Source organism: Aethalodelphis obliquidens, unplaced genomic scaffold, assembly GCF_003676395.1.
Source record: "Aethalodelphis obliquidens isolate GAN/ISIS:26980383/991018 unplaced genomic scaffold, ASM367639v1 scaffold2, whole genome shotgun sequence".
In the NCBI taxonomy this organism is placed as follows: Eukaryota; Metazoa; Chordata; class Mammalia; order Artiodactyla; family Delphinidae; genus Aethalodelphis; species Aethalodelphis obliquidens.
Window position 1 is genome coordinate 28,043,824 of NW_020837946.1, and position 19,923 is coordinate 28,063,746.

General features: G+C 43.6%; 1 protein-coding gene and 1 pseudogene across 5 annotated transcripts in view; both read left to right on the plus strand.

The window, feature by feature from the left end:
- Positions 1-19,923, plus strand: part of PLEKHM3 (pleckstrin homology domain containing M3) — a 183,636-nt gene that overhangs the window by 56,232 nt on the left and 107,481 nt on the right. For all 5 annotated transcript variants that reach the window (XM_027122803.1, XM_027122832.1, XM_027122823.1 and 2 more), the window contains exon 4: positions 16,603-16,748. In XM_027122803.1, the coding sequence (XP_026978604.1) occupies positions 16,603-16,748 (146 nt within the window). The remainder of the gene's footprint in view (positions 1-16,602; positions 16,749-19,923) is intronic.
- On the plus strand, positions 11,935-13,996 carry LOC113625097 (F-box only protein 7 pseudogene; annotated as a pseudogene).

The window sequence follows — 19,923 nt, forward strand, 5'->3', positions numbered from 1 at the left end:
GTGATATTGTGGTTGCCCTTCAAAGAGTGAGGAAGGTATGGCCTGCTGACCCTGTTCCCTCATTTCTGGTGAGCTACTGGTGGGTGCCTTCCAGCACTGACTGCATCTGCCAGGGGAGGGGAGATTTCTGGTGGTATCTTCCTGGATCCCTCTGGAACTGATCAGCTTCAGAAGCCGATAAGAAACTGGCTGGCCTTGGGCTGCCCAGCCTGGCTACAGCCCTCCCAGAGCCCCAGCTCAGGGTGGTGGGGTGATGGACACGTCCATGACTTTGTGATTCCTGCTCTCTCACCCAGGTACCACTCTCATATCTTGGTTTAAAGTAGAGTGTTTCCTTTTTAAATAGCTATAAATAAAAATGATCAACAAAATTAATTTTATATATTACCTTTAACTGAAAATAATCTAGTTTATGCTATACACAACTTCTAGACATGGGAGCTAGGGTTCCAAAACCAAAGACATGTAGGCTTGTATCAGTTTCCAAAGAGTGAAAAATCACATTCTTTTTTAAATCCAGCTTTATTGAGACGTAATTCACAAGTAACATTGTGTAACGTTAAGGTGTACAATGCAATGATCTGATACATGTATATATTGTGAAATGATTGCCGCAAAAAGGTCACCTCACAGTTACTTTTTTCTTGTTTTTTTTTTTTTTTTGGGTGGTGAGAACTTTTAACATCTACTCTTTTAGCAACTTTCAAGTATACAGTACAGTATTATCAACTATAGTCATCATCATTCTAACCAGGTCTGTACTAGTATACCAAAGGTTGTGTCTTGTGCATATTTTTTCCAGTAATGTAAATAAATCATGTGGGGCTGAACCAAAAGCTTTGCTAAAAATCACTTTCCCCCTTAAATCACCAGGCCCATACCTCTGACACAGAGGATAGACTTAGTTTGAAAGCCTTGGTCTCTTTCTTCCTTTACCAATAAAGTTGTTCTTCTCAACCTCCAGAGTTTTAGAGACCAGACAAAATAATAGACACATGATTTGGTGGCTGGGAAGCATCCAGACTCAGTAGGATAAGTAATAAATTAGGAGCACAAGAGCCTAGTCTTCTGTTTACAGCCCTGCTACTGATTTATTACACAGCCTCAAGCTAGCCTTTTCACAGCCTTGCAGGTCAGCATCTTTGACACTATAACTTGAGGGACGATTAAACTGTCTTGACTATGTACAATTCAAATGTTACAAAATGTCAGTTGCACCCAAAGTGCCAAATATTATATATCACTGCATTTTATCCCCAGAAAACATGGGGGGGAGGTTCTCTCTTGGATGAAGAGAGGTCTTGTTGTGACCTAAAAATGAATGGGAAACCTTTAGGAAAATGATATTTCTCATCTGCTGTTAGGATGAAGAATTTTAACTGAGTAAAAGGTGTCCAATAATGTGGGGGATTTCCTGGCTACCCCTTGAGCCCAGCTGTCCTGTACGACCCTCTTCTTAATGACCTTCACCCACCAATAGGCATGCTCTGGTTTCCTGATTACCTCCCTCTTTCCTTCCCACTCCCATCGTTGGATCCTGCCTGTCTGAGCCGTCATCCGTATAGAGGCTTTACAGGGTTAATAAATCATGCTTCTTCATTCCGCTTCTAGAGGTCAGGAGGATGGAGATCAAGATATCGCATGCATCGCTCATAGAGCACCTGTAATATTATAGAATGGACCCTTAAATTAGATAGACTTATTCATGTGGTCACAACTGGAGTCCCTAAGACCACGTCCTCTCACCATAGCAGACGGAAAAACTGCTCCCTGCAGGCCAGCTGACGTGCCAAGGTCCTTCTTCTAAACTCCCCGGTCAGATACCTCATTTTTTTTTCTGTGAGGAGCGCTGGATAAGCACTGGGGAAAGAAGCTGGGAATATTACTCTAGGAAGTTCCGCTCAAATGGCAACACGAAGACCAGGGAACAGACGTTTCCTACTTGAAGGTGTCGTGTGCTTTTTTTTTTTTTTTTCCAGTGTCCATAAATAACAGTTTTATTGGCACACAGCCGCACTCATTCATTTATGGCTGTCTGTGGTTGCTTCTGAGTTGTAGATGTTTCTTTGTGTCTTGCCTACCAGCTCTAAATATCCTGACACAAGCAGCCTGTCTTCTTCAAGTATGAAACATATGGTTAAAAGATCAGCCTTGGTGGCGGTTGCAAACCTGTGTTTTTAGAGAGACTGGAAAGCAGGCCAAAGAAGGCATAAGGGGAAGAGTAGGTAAAGACAGTAGACCAAGGCAGTGCCTAAATCTTCTAGAACATAAAGGATTTGGTGTGGGGCGAAAATGCCGGAATTCAGCGCGGACTTAAAGGAAGCTGATGAAAGTGATTTTTTTTTACTTTGAGGCCATTCCTAGTACTATTCGGATCCACTCTCATGACTTTAATTTTATCAAATTGTTGTCATTACTAAAATAGCTCAAGTAGAAATTACTCTAAGAGATGCTGTCAGGGTTTCTTCAGAGAGGTTTCAGCAAAGAAGAGGAAAGGTTGTGTTTTAAAGATACTGTAAAGTTCAAAGAGATGAGACTCTCACTAAATAAGGAGAGACAAACAAGCATTGAGAATGGAGAGTAACGTGGAAGAGAAGTCAGAGGGGACCCTGGTGGGACAGTGTGTGTGACAGAAGCTACAGGCCAGATGAGGCTGATGGACGTGAAGCCTTCTGTATACACTCTGGAAGGAAACCTAAGTTCCAGAACAGAAAGGAAAGGCAGGTGCTTTTCAAGTAAATCAAAAAGATAATCTGAACTTCAAGCCAATCAGAGGTATTGACCTTTCAGAGCAATCATAATAGAGATGCAACTTGGGAATCACGAAAAGAGTTAGTGGTGGTTTAATATGATGTTAAATACCAAGGGAAATCACTGTAGAAAGAACATAACTGGGACACACGATGGATCCTATGTGAGGAAAAAGGGTTCAGAGCAGGGCTGAGATTAAGGTGAGGGGAGTGAGGCGCTCGTTTGGGGCACAGAATTTAAGGGAATGCCAAAAAAAACAAAAAACAAAACTAAACCCTCAGTAACCAAGATAAATATTATTTTAATGTAATATTATTTAAAACTCAAAATTAATACAAAAAAATCCATGATGAACAAATAAAAAATCTTTAATAGAGGTAGGATCAGTATGATGGATTTTTCCTTTTGCCTCAGGCTCTAATATGGTTCAGAGGAACATTCCAGTAAGACAGTTTACTTATGAAGATGTCTTCCCCCAAAGCTTTCAACATGTAAGTTCCAAGTTGCTCAGCCCAACATTCGCTTTGTTAATGTTGAGGGTGGTGAGGTTGACCTCCCTTTTCTGTCTAGGATTGCAGGGGTGCCAGATGGGGAATCCTGGTACTTCCACATTTGAGATAGAACTGAAGGGGGTGGTGTGTAAGCTGTGACCGAGGAGCATTATTCCACCACCGGCAGCCTGCATGTCTAAAATAATCAGCTGAGTTTGGCCCCTTCTGTTTCTGCCATTGTTTTTCAAGTAAGGGTTATTGGTAGCAAGTGTTTCACCAGAAGGATTAATTTATGAAGAGAAGAGCCCCAGGCTTGGAGCAGATGTTACTCGCAGGTAGTCTAGTAGATGGTGGTGCAGTGTGGACAAGGCCTCTCTCTGGAGGCATCTCTTTTGTCTAAACTAACCTAGCAGCATGAATCATTTTCTTTAGATAAGAAAGCAGAGCTGGTGAAAGGGCTTTTCCTCCTCATAATAGATGGTATATCCATTGCTTGCAGAGAAAAGTGACTAAGTAGGGTCAGTACACGGACCTTTTATCTTGCCCTCTTTGTGCTGTTGCAGGGTTTCTCAACAGTGGCACTATTGACATTTGGGGCCAGATAATCCTTTGTTGTGGGAGGCTGTCCTGTGCATTGAGGAATGTTTAGCAACATCCCTGGCCTCCATCCATTAGATGCCAGTAGCTACCCCCACTCACCCTTTTGTGGCAACCAAAAATGTCCCCGGTTGGGACAAAACATCTCCCCTGGTTGAGAACGACTGTGCTATCAAGAAACAAGGGCAACCAACTATGTCTCCTCTTCCTCACTTCTTTATAAAGTAGTAAGTGTCTTCTGCTGAAATGCATGTTGATTATTTTGTACCACCTAATGGTTTGTAATGAGACCTCAACCTCTTAATGGGTAGGTTTAAGTAAAAGGACTAGGTTATAGTAATAGAACCCTCACCAACCAACATTCAGTATAAATATATCAGATGCTTTCAGTCACAAGTAACAGAAGATTGAATTCAGATTGATTTGTACAATAAAGGGGAATTATTCTCAATTGGCTTAGTTTTAGGCATCAGTTGATCTGCTAGTTCAAATTTTTTGAACTATTTTTTTTAAAATTTAATGCTTCAAACAGCATTTTCTCATTTAAACCACCCGCCCCTTCTGACTGATAGATTTCTCGTATAACAGTCACAGGCTCAAAATGCCATGGGCCTCTTTGACAATCCCCTTGCCATGCTCTCCCCGTGAATCGCCTACCAAATCATTTGCACTTTATCTCCCAGTATCGCCTTCTTTTTCCCCTTACCTGCTCCCAAGCCCACTGCCTACCCAAGCTCAGTCCAGGGCAGTAACTTATCGACTGGTTCTCTCCCCTCCCAGTGTTTTCTTGCCAATTAATCTTTCCAAAGCGCAGATTGCTGTTCTGCTTCTAACAACTCTAGCTGTTCCTGTATCTTACTCGTTAATACTCATCCCGTATTGATTAGTAAGGACTTCTGCCCTGAGCATTCGGGAGTCTTATGTTCAGTTTACCATTCCAAGCTCTTTTCCTGACACCCCTCTAGTTACAGTGAGCTTCAGACAACTAGAATGGTCCATGTTTTCCAAATGAGCTTCCATTTTTCTGACTTGAGCCTTCCTTTTCCAAAATCTCTTTTTTTCTTCAAGGCCCAGCTCAAATGCCCCTATGTCTATACAGCCTTCCTCGATCTCTACAGTTAGAGTGATTGCTTCCTCCTTTGCTCATCTCTTACTGTCTTCTACTTGCCACCTTACAGATTTGTATTCTTGCCCCCGCTTCACCGTTCATATTCAGAGGAGATGCTAAAGCTTGTGAGGTCCAAGGCTGAATGCATTGATGAGCTAAATTGTGTTCTTTTGTATAACTGATTCATATTTTCTGTGCTTGTCATATTGTCATCCACAAGGAGACAATTTATGTGATATCTTCCGTATGGAGATAGCTACGTGGAAATTCACCTATATAGTTCATTGTTGTTCCTCACAAAGTGCCGTATTGGGTGTTTCATCTAGGTCCTACCTTTTTCACTAGATGTACAACCATGGACAGAATTACTGTATCACCCTCTGTCTCAGTTTCTTCATCTGTAAAATGGGGATAATACCTACCTCACAGAATGATAAGAGAATTAAATGAATGTGTGTGTGTGTGTGTGTGTAAAGTGCTTATAACAGAACCTGGCATATAGTAAGCACTATGTTAGTATTTGTTTATCCATTTGCCTATTTCTGTATTATTTCCATTTTAAATTACCATTTTCTTGAAAGTCCTTAGGAAAAGAACAGACAGGCATAGAAGTTAATGAGAAACTCTAAGAGGAAAACAAGTATGAAAAAAGTACTAAATTTAGACTGATTTAAATATACTAGATATGAAATTTATAACATTTCTTATTAAACTTATCTTACACTACTCTAAATACTGGTATTGAAGCATCATATCATAGGAAAAATTAAAAGTAACTCAACAATTCAAAACATTTCTTTGGAAATGAAAATCCGTGTCACAGATCACTATAACTCGCTGTAGCTATTTAGTAGATAGAAAAGCAGTCAGAATCTCTCAAGCAGTGCACATATTTACTTACTTGCCTTAGCAAAAATCAAGATTTATTGCCTTTCAAGATAAATTTTGACTAAATATTGACTCTAGGTTCTCAATCATTGTTTACCTGAAAGACCAATAAATCTTGACACTTCTCAACTTGAGTTGGAGTCTACTTGGTATTTATTCATTTATTTCGTACGATTTATAATCTTAATAACAACATTCCATGAAATTAAACAAATAAACATTATAGAGTCTAGCAAGAGCAGAAAGTCTTTAGTTTCTTTTTTCTTTTTCTTTTTTTCTTTTGCTGCAGAACCGTTTTTGTTTCCATTTGGCCCACAGCTCGGGAGAGGGCTCCAGGGTGGTTAAAATAACTGCCTAGTGGCTGCAGGGGGCAGAAATTCTGACACCAGGGGCATGCAGAGGGGTCCTTCAAAGTCCACTGGGCTCTGGAGGCTCCTAGTCCTGTTGGAGGGCGAGCCTTCTAAGAGATGCTCACCCAGTCCCGCCTGCAGAGGTTAGTCACGTGCAGTGCATCTCCTTGATGAGTTTCACCTCCTCATCTAGGAAGTGGCTCTCCGGATGTCACAGTGGTGGAGGTCTGTGCAAGCAGAACCCAGGGCCCGCAGATCCCACAGGGCCGAGTTCAGGGTCTTCTCCAGGGTTTCAGTCCACTCCTCTTGGGAGGGCTTCTGCATGTCCTGGAGGAGGGTGCGGCCGCCACACTGATTTTGCATCTTGAAGAGACGGTCAGTGCCCTCGTGCTTCTGCTGAGCCAATTCACAGAAGTGGCTCACACCTCCAGAGCCACAGCGTCGCAGTGGAACTAGACGCCCAAAGAGAGGTGGGTGCAGGAGGCCTGCAGATGGCTGACCAGTCAGTTGACAGCAGCCTCTACCTCGCTGGAATAATTCTGACGAATCTCGTTGGCAGTAAGGAGCTAACCACAAAAAACGGTGTTGGCCGGTCCCGGAGACAGAGGATGGCGAGGGTCCCAGGGGTCGCGACTAGAAAGGAGGTTGGAGAGTGGTCAGAGACAGGAAGAAGGGGTGTCCCTGCGTCTGTTCCATCCAAACATTGTCAAAACGAGACAGATCCGTGAGACCACCAGTGCGCTGCCTGTATTTTCAGTCAGCAGTGATTACCTGACATGATTTTTCTCTTCATTTCTTACTTAAACATAGCACCTCTAGCTCTGTTAATACAACATGCAAATCGAAACTGACTTAGCAATTTAAATATTCATTGTGGGGGGAAAAAAAACACCTCAGCTAACAGCTTGTAGAATACTTTAAAATTTTAAACCAATTAGTGTTCAGATTAGGTTTTTTTAAAGATCTTTCTTTGGTTGCCGTAGTCCTGCAAGTATAATCAAGCAGCACGTGATTATACTTGTAGATGACCTCTGTCTTGGACAATTGATGTCTGTTGGTCTCAGTTGCCTCTGTCTGTCTCTCTAGATACAATGTGCCACTGAATAATCCCTGTGTCCAGGCGCAGTGCTCATACTTTACAAGCCTAACATTTGCCATCTTGCTGTAATGAAAGGAAAATTCCTTAATTAGGTACATCCATAACTTCAGAGGAGTTATTTACTTATGTTCTTAAGGACATAGCTGTTCTAGCAACAGCTACAGTCCATTCTACAAGTGCCACGTTAAATTATCCTAAATGTGTATCAGCCACAGTAGGAACAGTTTCCTTCCGAGTGTTACTTATACTTTTTAACGTGTCAGCCATCTGACCGTGTAGCCCAACTTTTTGAGTCAAACTTTTTTTTTTTTTGTGGTACGCGGACCTCTCACTGTTGTGGCCTCTCCCCTTGCGGAGCACAGACTCCGGACGCGCAGGCTCAGCAGCCATGGCTCACGGGCCCAGCCGCTCCGCAGCATGTGGGATCTTCCCAGACGGGGGCACGAACGCGTGTCTCCTGCATCAGCAGGCAGACTCTCAACCACTGAGCCACCAGGGAAGCCCTGAGTCAAACTTTTGATCAACAATGAGTGACAGTTTCTCTTTACAATCTCTCACTGCCATGAAAGTCATTTATAGACAAACGTAAAATGAAGCCCACCAGAAGAAAATTCTTTTCTGATGAATTCAGTATAGCTTTGGAAGCAACCAGTCAGTACATTTTAGGATTGTATTTGAGTATGTGTATTCCCTCCCATACTTGAAGTTTTCATCCCCTGGGAAGAGAATTCCCTACCAGAGGACTTAAAACCTTACAGAGAAAATAATTTTGAAGTATTGCTCTCTGAAGTTGAGACCATATACCAAAGGGACTACCAGCAGTGAGCCATACTAGTCACATAAGCAATTAGAGGTAGAACACAATTGATTTTTCTTGATTTCCTGTTCTCTTCCTTTAGTTCCATTTGAGATGCTTGTGGATACTATTTTCCTTATAACAGACAAAAATGCATACTCAGAGGCACTTGTTTTCATGTGTCGATTCTCCAATCCAAATACTTAATGTCTTGGACTTCCCTGGTGGCACAGTGGTTAAGAATCCGCCTGCCAGTGCAGGGGACACGGGTTCCATCCCTGGTCCGGGAAGATCCCACGTGCCACAGAGCAACTAAGCCCGTGCGCCACAACTACTGAGCCTGCGCTCTAGAGCCTGCTAGCCACAACTACTGAGCCCACTTGCCGCAACTACTGAAGCCCGCATGCCTAGAGCCTGTGCTCTGCAGCGAGAAGCCACCACAATGAGAAGCCCAAGCACTGCAACGAAGAGTAGTCCCGGCTCGCCGCAACTAGAGAAAGCCCACGCACAGCAACGGAGACCCAACGCAGCCAAAAATAATTTTTTAAAAAATTAAAAAAAAAAAATTAAAATGTCAAATACTTCATGTCTTAATTGATTTTATGACTAAGTAGATGTCTCCTACTTTATGGGTCACCACCTGGTCCCAAAGATCTAGAGTAACTTGGATGCTTGAGACAGGAGAAAGTTTTGGATCACTTATTTCTAAGTAGGTGTTTCTCAGTGTCCCTCACCCTTGCCCTCTTCCTGTTACAATTATGTAGAATTATGTAGCCTCGGTTCCACCTGTGTTAACTTGTGAACACACATGTGATCAGTCTCACCTGCCAGCTCCTTCCCCTCCTATAGAGAAGGATGCAAGTCTGGGGCCCAGGTTTACTTTGCTTCAACTTCCCTTAGTGGATACCAAAGCTACCTTGCAAAAATCGCTTCTGCCCTGTGTCCAACAATCCTTCGTTTATAAACACCGTGCGTGCCCAGCTTTATGCTAATCTTAGGCTCATTAAACAGAATTTTCTGCTGTATATCCAGTGTGACACCTTATTTTAAAAGTAGTTATTCAACATTTACTTAATGAGCCAATGGTTACAGACTGTAAGCTAGGAAAGCTAAGTTCTTTATGACTTTCCCCCCTAATTCTTGTAAAACAAGAAGTCATTGAAATCCCCATTTCCATTTTCCTTCATCTTGGAACATCTGATCCCTGGGGTACATGATCAGGCTCCAGGCCTTCAGTCAACATTTGCCCAGCGCTTCCCGCAGCTCACTGTCTCCCACCAGAACACTGGGTGGGAGGGGGGAGGCAGGGACAGGGCCGTCCCCTTCCCCTCCCATGGCCGTTGCTCCTTACCCGGCGTGCACAGTAGAGGAGGGATCGAAACTTGCCAGTTTTATTTTGTCTGTTTTAACAGAGCAAATGAAAATTTGTCCTCTCACTCTCTTTCTCTTCTTTCCTCTCTTTTATAAAGGCACCTTCTCTTCTATTTGCCCCTGTTCTCTTCTTAGATCATTTCTTCCTTCCAAATACAAAGTCCTGGATTTCCCTTACCAAATGAGGTGGGGTGGGTAGCGTGGCTGGCCACACTTAGGAAGCATTGGGTGCATTCTTTCCCTAGTGAGAGAGAATCACCTGGACGTAGACACAACTCTTGTTACTTTTCTGTTGTGCCCATGAATTTTCCACCTACTGGCCGGGGGAAGGAGGGCTGTAGTTGGGAGCCAGGAAGTAGAGAGAGGTGGTTGGCTTCTCAAGACCTCAACTTCAGTAACATCTCATTGCAGCCAATTGAGCTAACTAGGTACCCTTGTTAGAAGAAAGACTGTACCCTTGTCGAGAATTATGCCAACGTTTCTGCTTCAACCCCCAGCAACAGATTCTTTTGGGTGTCTATAGTGAAAGGCTCCTTGGGAAATGGACTGTACAAGCAGCAAATAGGATATTGGTTAAATGGTGACATTTGTTTCCCAAAGTGTATCAGAAGGGAAGCTAAGCTCTTCAGAGCATGTGTTCATTAAAGATTTGAAGTGGGGTGGAAAGCAATAAAAAAAAAAAAAAAAAAAAAAAAGGCCAGTGGGTTCTCTTGTGAGATAGTTTTTTGTTCCTATGAATTGAATACACTCTCTGAAAAGTTTCAAAAAGAGACCGAGAAGTATGTTTTTGCTTTGATCCTACATGTGGAGTGTTCCCTACTACAAATGCCTTTTAATTTAGAAACATTGTTGAAAAGTCTGTTTGAAAGTACATGAAAATATAATATGTAAATAAGTTCTAATTAGTTATTTCAATTAATTATTTTTTGTCTCTGCTTTGCAGCTCTATTTTTCTCCTCATAATGTCACTTGTCAGAGTCCAGCTTTGGCCTCCTCCAAAAAATGTGTTTTTCTAACGGTCATTATTAAGAAAACACATTTTTCCCCTTCTGGTTGAAAACCTCACAATGATTAAGTAAAATCCCAGGTTGTGTATCTTTATGGGGAATTGTTTCAGACAGTTTTAGTCCATGATTTGCTAGTAGGATATTAAAGAAAGAAATCTTGCAGTTAATTGAAAGAACGGGTGTCTCCTTCTTCAAATAAATGGTATGTGTTGTTTTTTAGAAAATGAATCTATACCAGGCCACTGACTGGCCTCTAATTCTTTCCTGACCATCCTATGTTCTTTCAATGACAAATACATTGGATTCGGAGATTAAAAGTCTTTAATTCTTTCTAAGTCAAATAAGATGCTTCTCAGTGGGGACAGTGAATGCTCTGGAAAAAATGCCGGTAAAATGAACTGTTGTTTCTACACAGTAAATTTTTGAAAATTGACTAAGAACTTTTGGAAGCCTAGAAATTAAACTGTGTGACCAATTATGAACTTTTCACTTAGCAGTCTGCCCACTTGCTGCACTTTACTTAAATAGAATGAGAATTTTAGAGCTTGGAGGGACCTTTGGAGTCACCTAGAAATCAGGAAACAGTCCTCAGCTTTTACCCACCACAGTCCCTGGTGGTGGTTGGATGGGTAGAAATGCAGGCCCTACCCCAGCTTTACAGAATCAAAATCTGTGGGCCCAGATTGGAGGTGGAGGAGGACTACATTTTTCACAAACATCTCCAGAAAATTCTGATGCTCACTGAATTTGGCAAACCACTGATTTAGGCTAACTCCTTTATTTTGAGGTGAGGAAAGCAGGACTAGGGAGTTGGATGGGTCAGGCTCACCGTGTTCCCTAGGAAAGAGCAAGCTTCCTGACTCTAGGCTTGTGCTTGTCTATACACCATGTATCCAAAACACTCCTAAGAATGCGGATAGGTTGAAACCTTCTGGGTCATTAGGAGCTATCAAGCTTTAAAACAAAAAAGGTTTAGTGAGCAAAATCAAGTTTATTTGGGAATAGGAGAAGAATTGCAATTCGGGACATGCAAACTGCTGTGAACCACAGGCAGGTCCGGAGAACAAAGGAGAGGAGCAGTTCTATTACAGAGGAAAGGGGAAGTTGGAAGGAGCTGCTTTGAAGGAAGGTTCATTCGAGGACTGTGAGTATTCAGGGTTGTGGTGGCTTCTCATTGGCTGGGTTGTTGCTGGGCAAGGAGAAAATCTTCCTTCTTCGTGCTAGGCTATGTAAAGGAAGCTGCCACAAGTGGAATGTGCCTGAGACCTCCCCTTCCAGGGCTTCCTGCCTCCGTTGTGGATGAGGTTTTCCTTTTATTCAGTTTCGTAGGGCGATTTCAGCATCAAGAGTAGGAGAGCATGGTCCTAAATAAGTTATAAATGTAAAGACACCAAGGACTAGACGTATGAGTTTATGTGCTGCTGCTTCTGTCTCAACTAAAATGGGCATAAGAGGCCGGGCGGCGAGCGGGGCGTCATGGGGCCCGCGCTCCTGGACTGTGACGTGCAGGCCGGGTGGCAAGTGGGCGCTGAGACTGCAGCTTGCGGCTTCCTGGCTCCCGGAGGTCATGGCCCGGCGTCTCAGGGGCTCCCATCCCCTCCAGGTTCTGATACCCAGTTTGCAATTACATTGAACAACAAGGATGCCCTCACTGGAGATGAAGAGACCTTGGCTTCATATGGGATTGTTTCTGGGGACTTGATATGTTTGATTCTTGAAGATGCCTTTGCAGCACCTAACTTACCTTCATCCACAGATCCAGAGCATTCCTCGCTCCAGAATAATGACCAGCCCTCTTTGGCCGCCAGCTCCAGTCAGTCCAGCAGGCAGGATGAACAACTGCGTGATTCATTCCAAGGACAGGCAGCCCAATCTGATGTCTGGAATGATGGCAGTGGGTCAGGGCCTAGTCACAATTTTGAAGCTGAGTCAATTCCAGATGTTGTGGTTATGGAAGAGGGCACAGGTTTCTATCCCTCAGAACCAATGCTCTGCAGTGAATCGGTGGAAGGGCAAGTGCCACATTCATCAGAGACCCTGTAGCAGCCAGCTGACTGTTCTAACCCCAGAGACCCCCGATAGTATCCATACCTCTCCACGTGTTAGAGTCGGTTACATACCTCAGCGGACTGAAGCCAAAGCTGTGTCCATGCTGGAGAACTGGAGGTCAGGGGGCGTGTATAAGCTGCAGTACACACATCCTCTCTGCGAGGGTGGCTCTGCTGCTGTCACCTGTGTGCCTTTGGGAAACCTCATCATCATAAATGCTACACTAAAAATCAACAATGAGATTAGAAGTGTGAAAAGACTGCAGCTGCTGCCAGAATCTTTTATTTGCAAAGAGGAATCAGGGGAAAATGTAGCCAAGACATACAAAGATCTTCAGAAGCTCTCTCGCCTCTTCAAGGACCAGCTGGTGTATCCTCTTCTGGCTTTTACCCGACAAGCACTGAACCTAACAGATGTATTTGGGTTGGTAGTCCTCCCATTGGAGCTGAAACTGCAGATCTTCCGACTTTTGGTTGTTCGTTCTGTCCTGTCTTTGTCTGCAGTTTGTCATGACCTCTATATTGCTTCAAATGACCAACTTCTGTGGAGGTGTTTATATCTGCGGGATTTTCGAGATGGTACTGTCACAGGTCGAGACACAGATTGGAAAGAACTGTACAAGAAGAGGCACAAACAAAGAAAAGAAGCTCAGAGAGGGCGGCATGTGATGTTCCTGCCATCATCACCCCACCCCATTCCATTCTACCCCACCCCCTTGCACCCCAGGCCTTTTCCTCCCAGTTCTCTCCTTCCTCCAGGAATTATTGGTGGTGAATATGATGAAAGACTAACCCTTCCTTATGCTGGGGATCCAATGAATTCATTCATCCCTGAGCCTGGGGAGATACCCAGACAGTTCCCTCCACTCAGACCACATTTTGACCCAGTCGGCCCCTTTCCAGGACCTAACCCCATCTTGCCAGGGCGAGGTGGCCCCAATGACAGATTTCCCTTAAGACCTAGCAGGGGTCGGCCAACTGACAGCCGGCTACCATTCATGTGACTGGTTTGTAATCTCACTCTGGAGCTTGTTTTGTTTTTGTTTTTTTTTTTAAACTATAGACGTTATCTTGTTGGGGTGCTATCTCTAGTGTTTTCTGATTGTGGTGGTGAGAAATGCACTCACAGAAGCCTTTTGGTAGGTATATTTAAAGCTCCAGGGGTGGTATGGCCCAAAGGTTACTGCATGACAGGGTTGGCCTTGGCAATAGTTGGTTCCTGACATCCCCTCTCTGAATTACCCTCTAGAATGAAGGTTAGACATTGATAATGTTCTGCACCAGAATAAAAAATAAGTGTGAAAAAAAATAAAATGGGCATGAACCCCAGCCATGTTCTCTCAGCCTTTCTCTCTTTTATGAGCCTGGAGACCTGTGCAAAGTAGTGAGGATGTTTAGCTTATTTAGTTGAACCCTCACCATGTTAGGCTTTGGGCCTGTGTGCCCGGTTGATATACACATTTGTAGGCTATATGCTTTCTTAAAATGCACATTTGTGGGGGTGGGATGGGGAGGGGGGGAGAGAGATGCAAGAGGGAGGGGATATGGGGATATATGTATATGTACAGCTGATTCACTTTGTTATACAGCAGAAACTAAACACACCATTGTAAAGCGATTATACTCCAATGAAGATGTTAAAAAAAATGCACATTTGTGTATTTTAATATTGCCTATGTTTGCTGCATCTAGGAGATTATAATAAAGTCATTAAAAGTTACAGAATAATAAACCCAGTAGGACCTACTAAAGCATATATAAACATTCAGCAAATGCTTACTGTTTATTATATCCAAAATGCAAACAAGCAAAAAACTAAAATAACTTTATTTTTGCAGTGTTTTATGGTGAGAGTTTCAGCTATAATGATGATCCTGAATTTCTATAGGATCGCGCTCATTTTCTGAATCATTAGGGAAGACTGAATTCTATTCATTGTCACTTCAGTGTTAAGTCAGTTTCACTGTCCACTAAATTTTGGAAACAGTGTCGCAGTGTCTAAAATGTGTCAAGTTCTACTCAACTCTGTTTCACAGTCCATCTATGAACATGTCTAATGTGTAATTCTTATGAACGTGTCTAATGTGTAATTCTTAGAAGGGGCAACATATTTGCATAGGGATATTCACCAGAGTAGGCTGTTTTCAAGAGGAAGGTGACCAGGTTAGGAGGATCAATTCCAGCATAGCTCTGGGAAGTTAAAATCTCTTTATATGCATGAGGGTGTTTATGTGCCAGATAATATTCAGTTTATTGTCTCTTCAACATAAACATTTATTGCTGGTCTATCATATGTAAAGCGCTACAGTAAGTGCTAAGGATAAAAAATACATCTGAGCAGTTTTTCGTGTGGTCAGGGTTGTACAACCACGTCAGAAAGTGCAGTGTTTAAGGGGGCGCACGCGCTACATGCCGCATAAGCAGCGTGGTCAGTGGGCGCAGCACACGGCATTCCGGTGTTCATAGCCTAGAGATTGTGACAGCACCTCCCACGCCCCACAGAAGCAGCAGGTGGGTTTGGTTCTTCCTTATCCTTCACACGTATCTCAATCCTCAGTCAATCTGAGAAACAGGAGCTTGTTAGGGTTTTGTTGCTACTCAACAGTAAAGAAATAGCAATCCCAGGAAGAAAGGGTATTAAGCTCTGGAAGCGTAATTCCGATATATTTACTCCCCGTCCGTCTTTCAATACCTCTCGTATCTAAAAACAATAGGATCTAATTCTCTTTCTGGAGGGTACCCTGTGAAACTGCTGGATGACTGATACCATTTTATTTGTGATGGAAATGAAAGCTCTAGGAATTTATGATGCTTTCATTCATGGATTCATGGGAATAAGTATCTTCTTAGGCTGGCAGGTTGTTAAATAAACATGTTTGAGCTCCTTCTAATGGAAGTGGGCTGCAACACTGGTTATATTATTATGACTATGATTATTAAGAGTAATCGATTTTGTACCCATATTATGAAATAGGCTTCATGCGAGATTTCTTTGATCAGTACAGGTCTTGGTACCCAACCATGAAATGGGCCACGAGGGAGGATTTCTAAAATGAAAGCAGTGGATGAGAAATGTCAGAAAAACGATGCTGTTTGTATAATCCTGATTATCTGTTCTGAATGTTGTCCTTTGGGTTGATTATGACAGAATTTCTGTTGTCAGTAGAATGTAGTTCCTTCTAGCTAAAGGAAAATAATGGCTTCTTTTTGGCAGGGTCATGATTATTACCAGGTCCCCTGACAGTACCAGGACAGTACTGACAGAATCATGGACTTCCTGGAACATGAAAAGGGCCTTGGCAATCACTTGCAGGCCATCAGTCATGGGCAGGATTTGGCAAAGTAGAGATCAGAGAAGAGGGCGTCATGAAAGGAGAAATAAATCGTGCCAAGATATGGAGGGTAGAGTAAGCACCCTGTTTATTTGGGGAACAGTGAGGAGAGTCCTCTAACTGCAGCAAAGAGGTTCTGTTCCCACTGGAGAGTTGTAGGAGTAGGTAGTTGGAAAGGAGAGATGGGGACCAATCAAAGGACGCATTCCTTTCATTGATTTTTGTCAGCCAAGGAAGGCTACACATCAGGTTTTAGGATCATTTTAGAATCAGACAAGCTTAGAGCCAAACCCAAATGCCATCTCTTACTGGCTGGGTGACCTCAAGACAAAATGCTTAACCCGGCTGAAACTTTAGTTTATTCATCTGTAAAACAGAGCTCATAATATCTTCCTCATAGAGATGCTGCATGGGTTAAGTAAGAACCTGTATGAGTAGCCCCCAGCCAATTGCCTGGTGAAGTAGGGTTTCTGAGGAGGAAGCGAGGAGATGAAAGGGGGTTGGTTGTAGAGAGACTGGTCTCTGGCCGCTGTACACAGAAGAGGTGGAATCAGAAGAGACCAGAAACAGTACCAATGTCAGCAATCCCCGAGGAGGCGAAGGGGTGGGAGCTGCCAGGCTAGGACAGAGGGGACATGTCTGTACACCTATTCTCTGCAATTTCTTTCCTCTCATAGACTTTTGTTTCACTTGAGGATTGTGTAACTTCGTTCTGTGGTGTTAGAAGTACAGCAATCACCGACTCTTTCTTTTGCCCTGAACAGGATGCCAGCGATCCATAGGCCTTTCCAATGGGAAAGCCAAGGTGTGCAATTACAGCGGGTGGTATTACTGCAGCAGCTGCCACGTGGACGACAGTTTTCTCATCCCGGCCCGCATAGTCCACAACTGGGATACTTCAAAATATAAGGTAGGTACCGAAACTGGGTTCACTTCATAATAGCGATTTGGGTATTTACATGTTGTCATGTGGATTCTAAGATAATAAGATAAGAATTTGAGGCAGACCTGATTAAGTAGTCTCATAAAAGCTACAACTTCATGCTATTTTCCCACTCTATACTTCCTTTTTTTTTTTTTAATTAATTTATATTTGGCTGCGTTGGGTCTTCATTGCTACGCATGGCTTTCTCTAGTTGCGGCGAGCGGGGGCTACTCTTCGTTGCAGGTGCGCAGGCTTCTCACTGCAGTGGCTTCTCTTTTTGCAGAGCATGAGCTGTAGGTGCACGGGTTTCAGTAGTTGTGGCACGTGGGCTCAGTAGTTGTGGCTTGCGGGCTCTAGAGCGCAGGCTCAGTAGTTGTGGCGCATGGGCTTAGTTGCTCCGCGGCATGTGGGATCTTCCCGGACCAGGGATTGAACCCATGGCCCCTGCATTGGCAGGCAGATTCTTAACCACTGTGCCACCAGGGAAGCCATTGCGTTATTTCCCTCCCTTCTATGGTTTTAACTACCAGGGCTCACACGCTGATGATTCCTACATTTATCTCCAGCTCTGCTTTTGCTACTGAAAGTGAGATCTGTGGATTTAACTGCCCGATAGCATTTATCTCAACTGTAGTTTTCAACCTAGTAGTCCTCAAGACATGTGAACCAGTTAGCTCCATTGCACAGCATTTCCACCCTTGCATAAACGAGGTAATCGACTTTGGCAAGTCGAAGAATCTAACCCCCACTGGAATTGTACTCTAGGCTTAGGATTTTTTTCCGGTCCTGGGTCCTGCCACCCAATAGAGAATTCTGTTATCTCATCGGACTAGAAGCTTTCCTGATCCTTTTGCCAGAAAATCATCACATCTGCCTTGAACGAACCTTCGATGCAAGGTGCTTCATACAAAAACAGGCTGTATGATGGGTTTTATACCTCCTTGCTGATAGATGTCTTAGACTTCCTTTCATCGTAACTGTAAGTCATTCGGGAGCAAGGTAGGCAGGGAAGGAACCTGTGGCTGTCACCTACCTGTAATCTTTGAAGTCTGAAATGAACATGACAGTGGTGAGTGGCCAGTTGTCTTGGATCCTTTTCTACATCCCTGGGCAGCTCTGTCTCCTGTTCTACCCAATAATCATCCACATCTTCACTGTCTTCAAGATGCCTCATCCCAGGCCTTCTCAGCATATGACCTTGCCTCCTACTTCAAGGAGAAAATTGAAGCTACAAGATTTGAATACGAATACCTACAAATCTGTCTACATTGGTACCTATCCTTACTACTTCCAGACCTGTGTTGGGAAGAAGAAGAGCCTTTTCTCTTGTTTAGAGATCGTCCTTCCATGTGTGCTGCAGATATTTTCACCCATCTCGGGAATTCCTGCTGTTTGTTCCAGAGCTGAGAAAGGCATGTCCTCCTTGGTGAAAGCTCTGATGCTCCCCACATTCCCCATTTGTGCTTTGCTGGTTCTCCCCGTGCCACCATCACGCATGCGTGGGTTTCTAGAATTGCACTTATTACAGGGGCTAACAGCAGGAGCTTGTTGTTCACCAGGCCTTTGTTCAAATCCTCCCTCCACCTCTAATTAGGTGCTTGATTGGTTGGGGCAAATTACTTGAACTTCTGTGAGTCTCCATTTCGTAATCTGTAAAATGAACCCAGAGTACCTGGGTTCAAATTTTAGCTTTGTCATTTACTAGCTGTCTAACCTGGGCAAGTTGTTTAGTCTCTCTGTGTTTCGGTCTCCTCATCTGTAAAATGAGGGCAATAATAACTCATGAGGTTATCGATGGTTAGATGGGTTCATGCATGCGAACAAAGTACCTCGCGCACATAAGCATTTGTTCTTATTACTACACTTCACGTATTTACCTAAAAGAGTTGTGTGGATTGGGATAATATAAGGAAAGCACTCTTCGACTGACTGTGGTAAGTACTTAAAGAATGGAATGAAGTGATTACTTTCATGATGCTCACATTTATATACCAGCTGGCTGCTTATCTGTCTTCTTACTAAAGGTGAGCTTCCTGGGTGCTGGGGACCTGCCTTAGCACAGTTTCTGGTGCGTAGTAGGTAAGCAGAGCTGTAGAGTGAAGCTGGTCCTGTGGGTGCCTCAAACTCAATACGCCCCAAACTGGCTTCCTCACCCTCACCAGCTGTCTCCCACCCCTTCCTCACTGCACGTGGCTCCACCAGTCCCACCGCCAGTGCTGGGATACATCCTGGACTGTTCCCTCTGCCACACCGGCCCTGCCTAATCAGTTCACAGAAATCCACAGCTGACTTGGAGCTCTGAGGCCCTGCACCCCACTGCACACGCAGCGCCACCACACAATCCCAACCCTCAGCATCACTCACAGGAAAGAATTCAGTCGCCTCCCAACCGTGCTTCCTGCCTTCAGGTCTTGCCCAACAGTGTTTCAGAAAAGTCCCATTTGCCCCAACATTATTCCCAAGAAGTCCCATTCTCACCTTGGGTAAATGTTATACCCTCTCTTAGTCTCTGTTTCCTCACATTTAGAATGGAGATAATAGCAACGATAGTACCTACTTCACAGGGTCGCTGTTTGCTTAAATGAATAATTCACAGAAAGCACCTAGTGCAGTGTCTGGAATGTAATAAGTGCTCAATTAATGCCAGCTTTTACTCTGACTGAACATAAGATAAATCCAAATCTCTTAGCCCGACAAAAGACTGTTTGTGATCTCTAGTCCTAGCCTTTCTAGCCCTTTTATCCACTCCCTCCCCGCCCCCGTGAGTCTCTTCAGGAAGATCGCACTCCTTCCCATTGCCCAGTCCCACCAGGCTATTTCACACCTCTTGTCTTCCTCTTGCCCTCATTCAAATCCTAAACCCAGCTTAAACTTCATTTCCTTTCCTGATTTTTTCCTTCCCCTCAGCCAGACAGTTATCATTCTCTCCTCTGCATCTTGTACTTGACACTCTGAATATAGGCTATAAATATATTTGCCATGTGTGTATTAGATAAAAACTTACTTAGAGGGAAAGAACACTAGCTGAGTTTGAACAGTTTAGATTAATCTATTTGGAGCAGGACTTTGACAGCTGAGAGGTGTGTAGAAAGCAAGTGAGTGAGGCAGCCCCAGCCCTGTGATCTTTGAGGGTTTAGGCTGGTGGCACCTGCCCACAGAA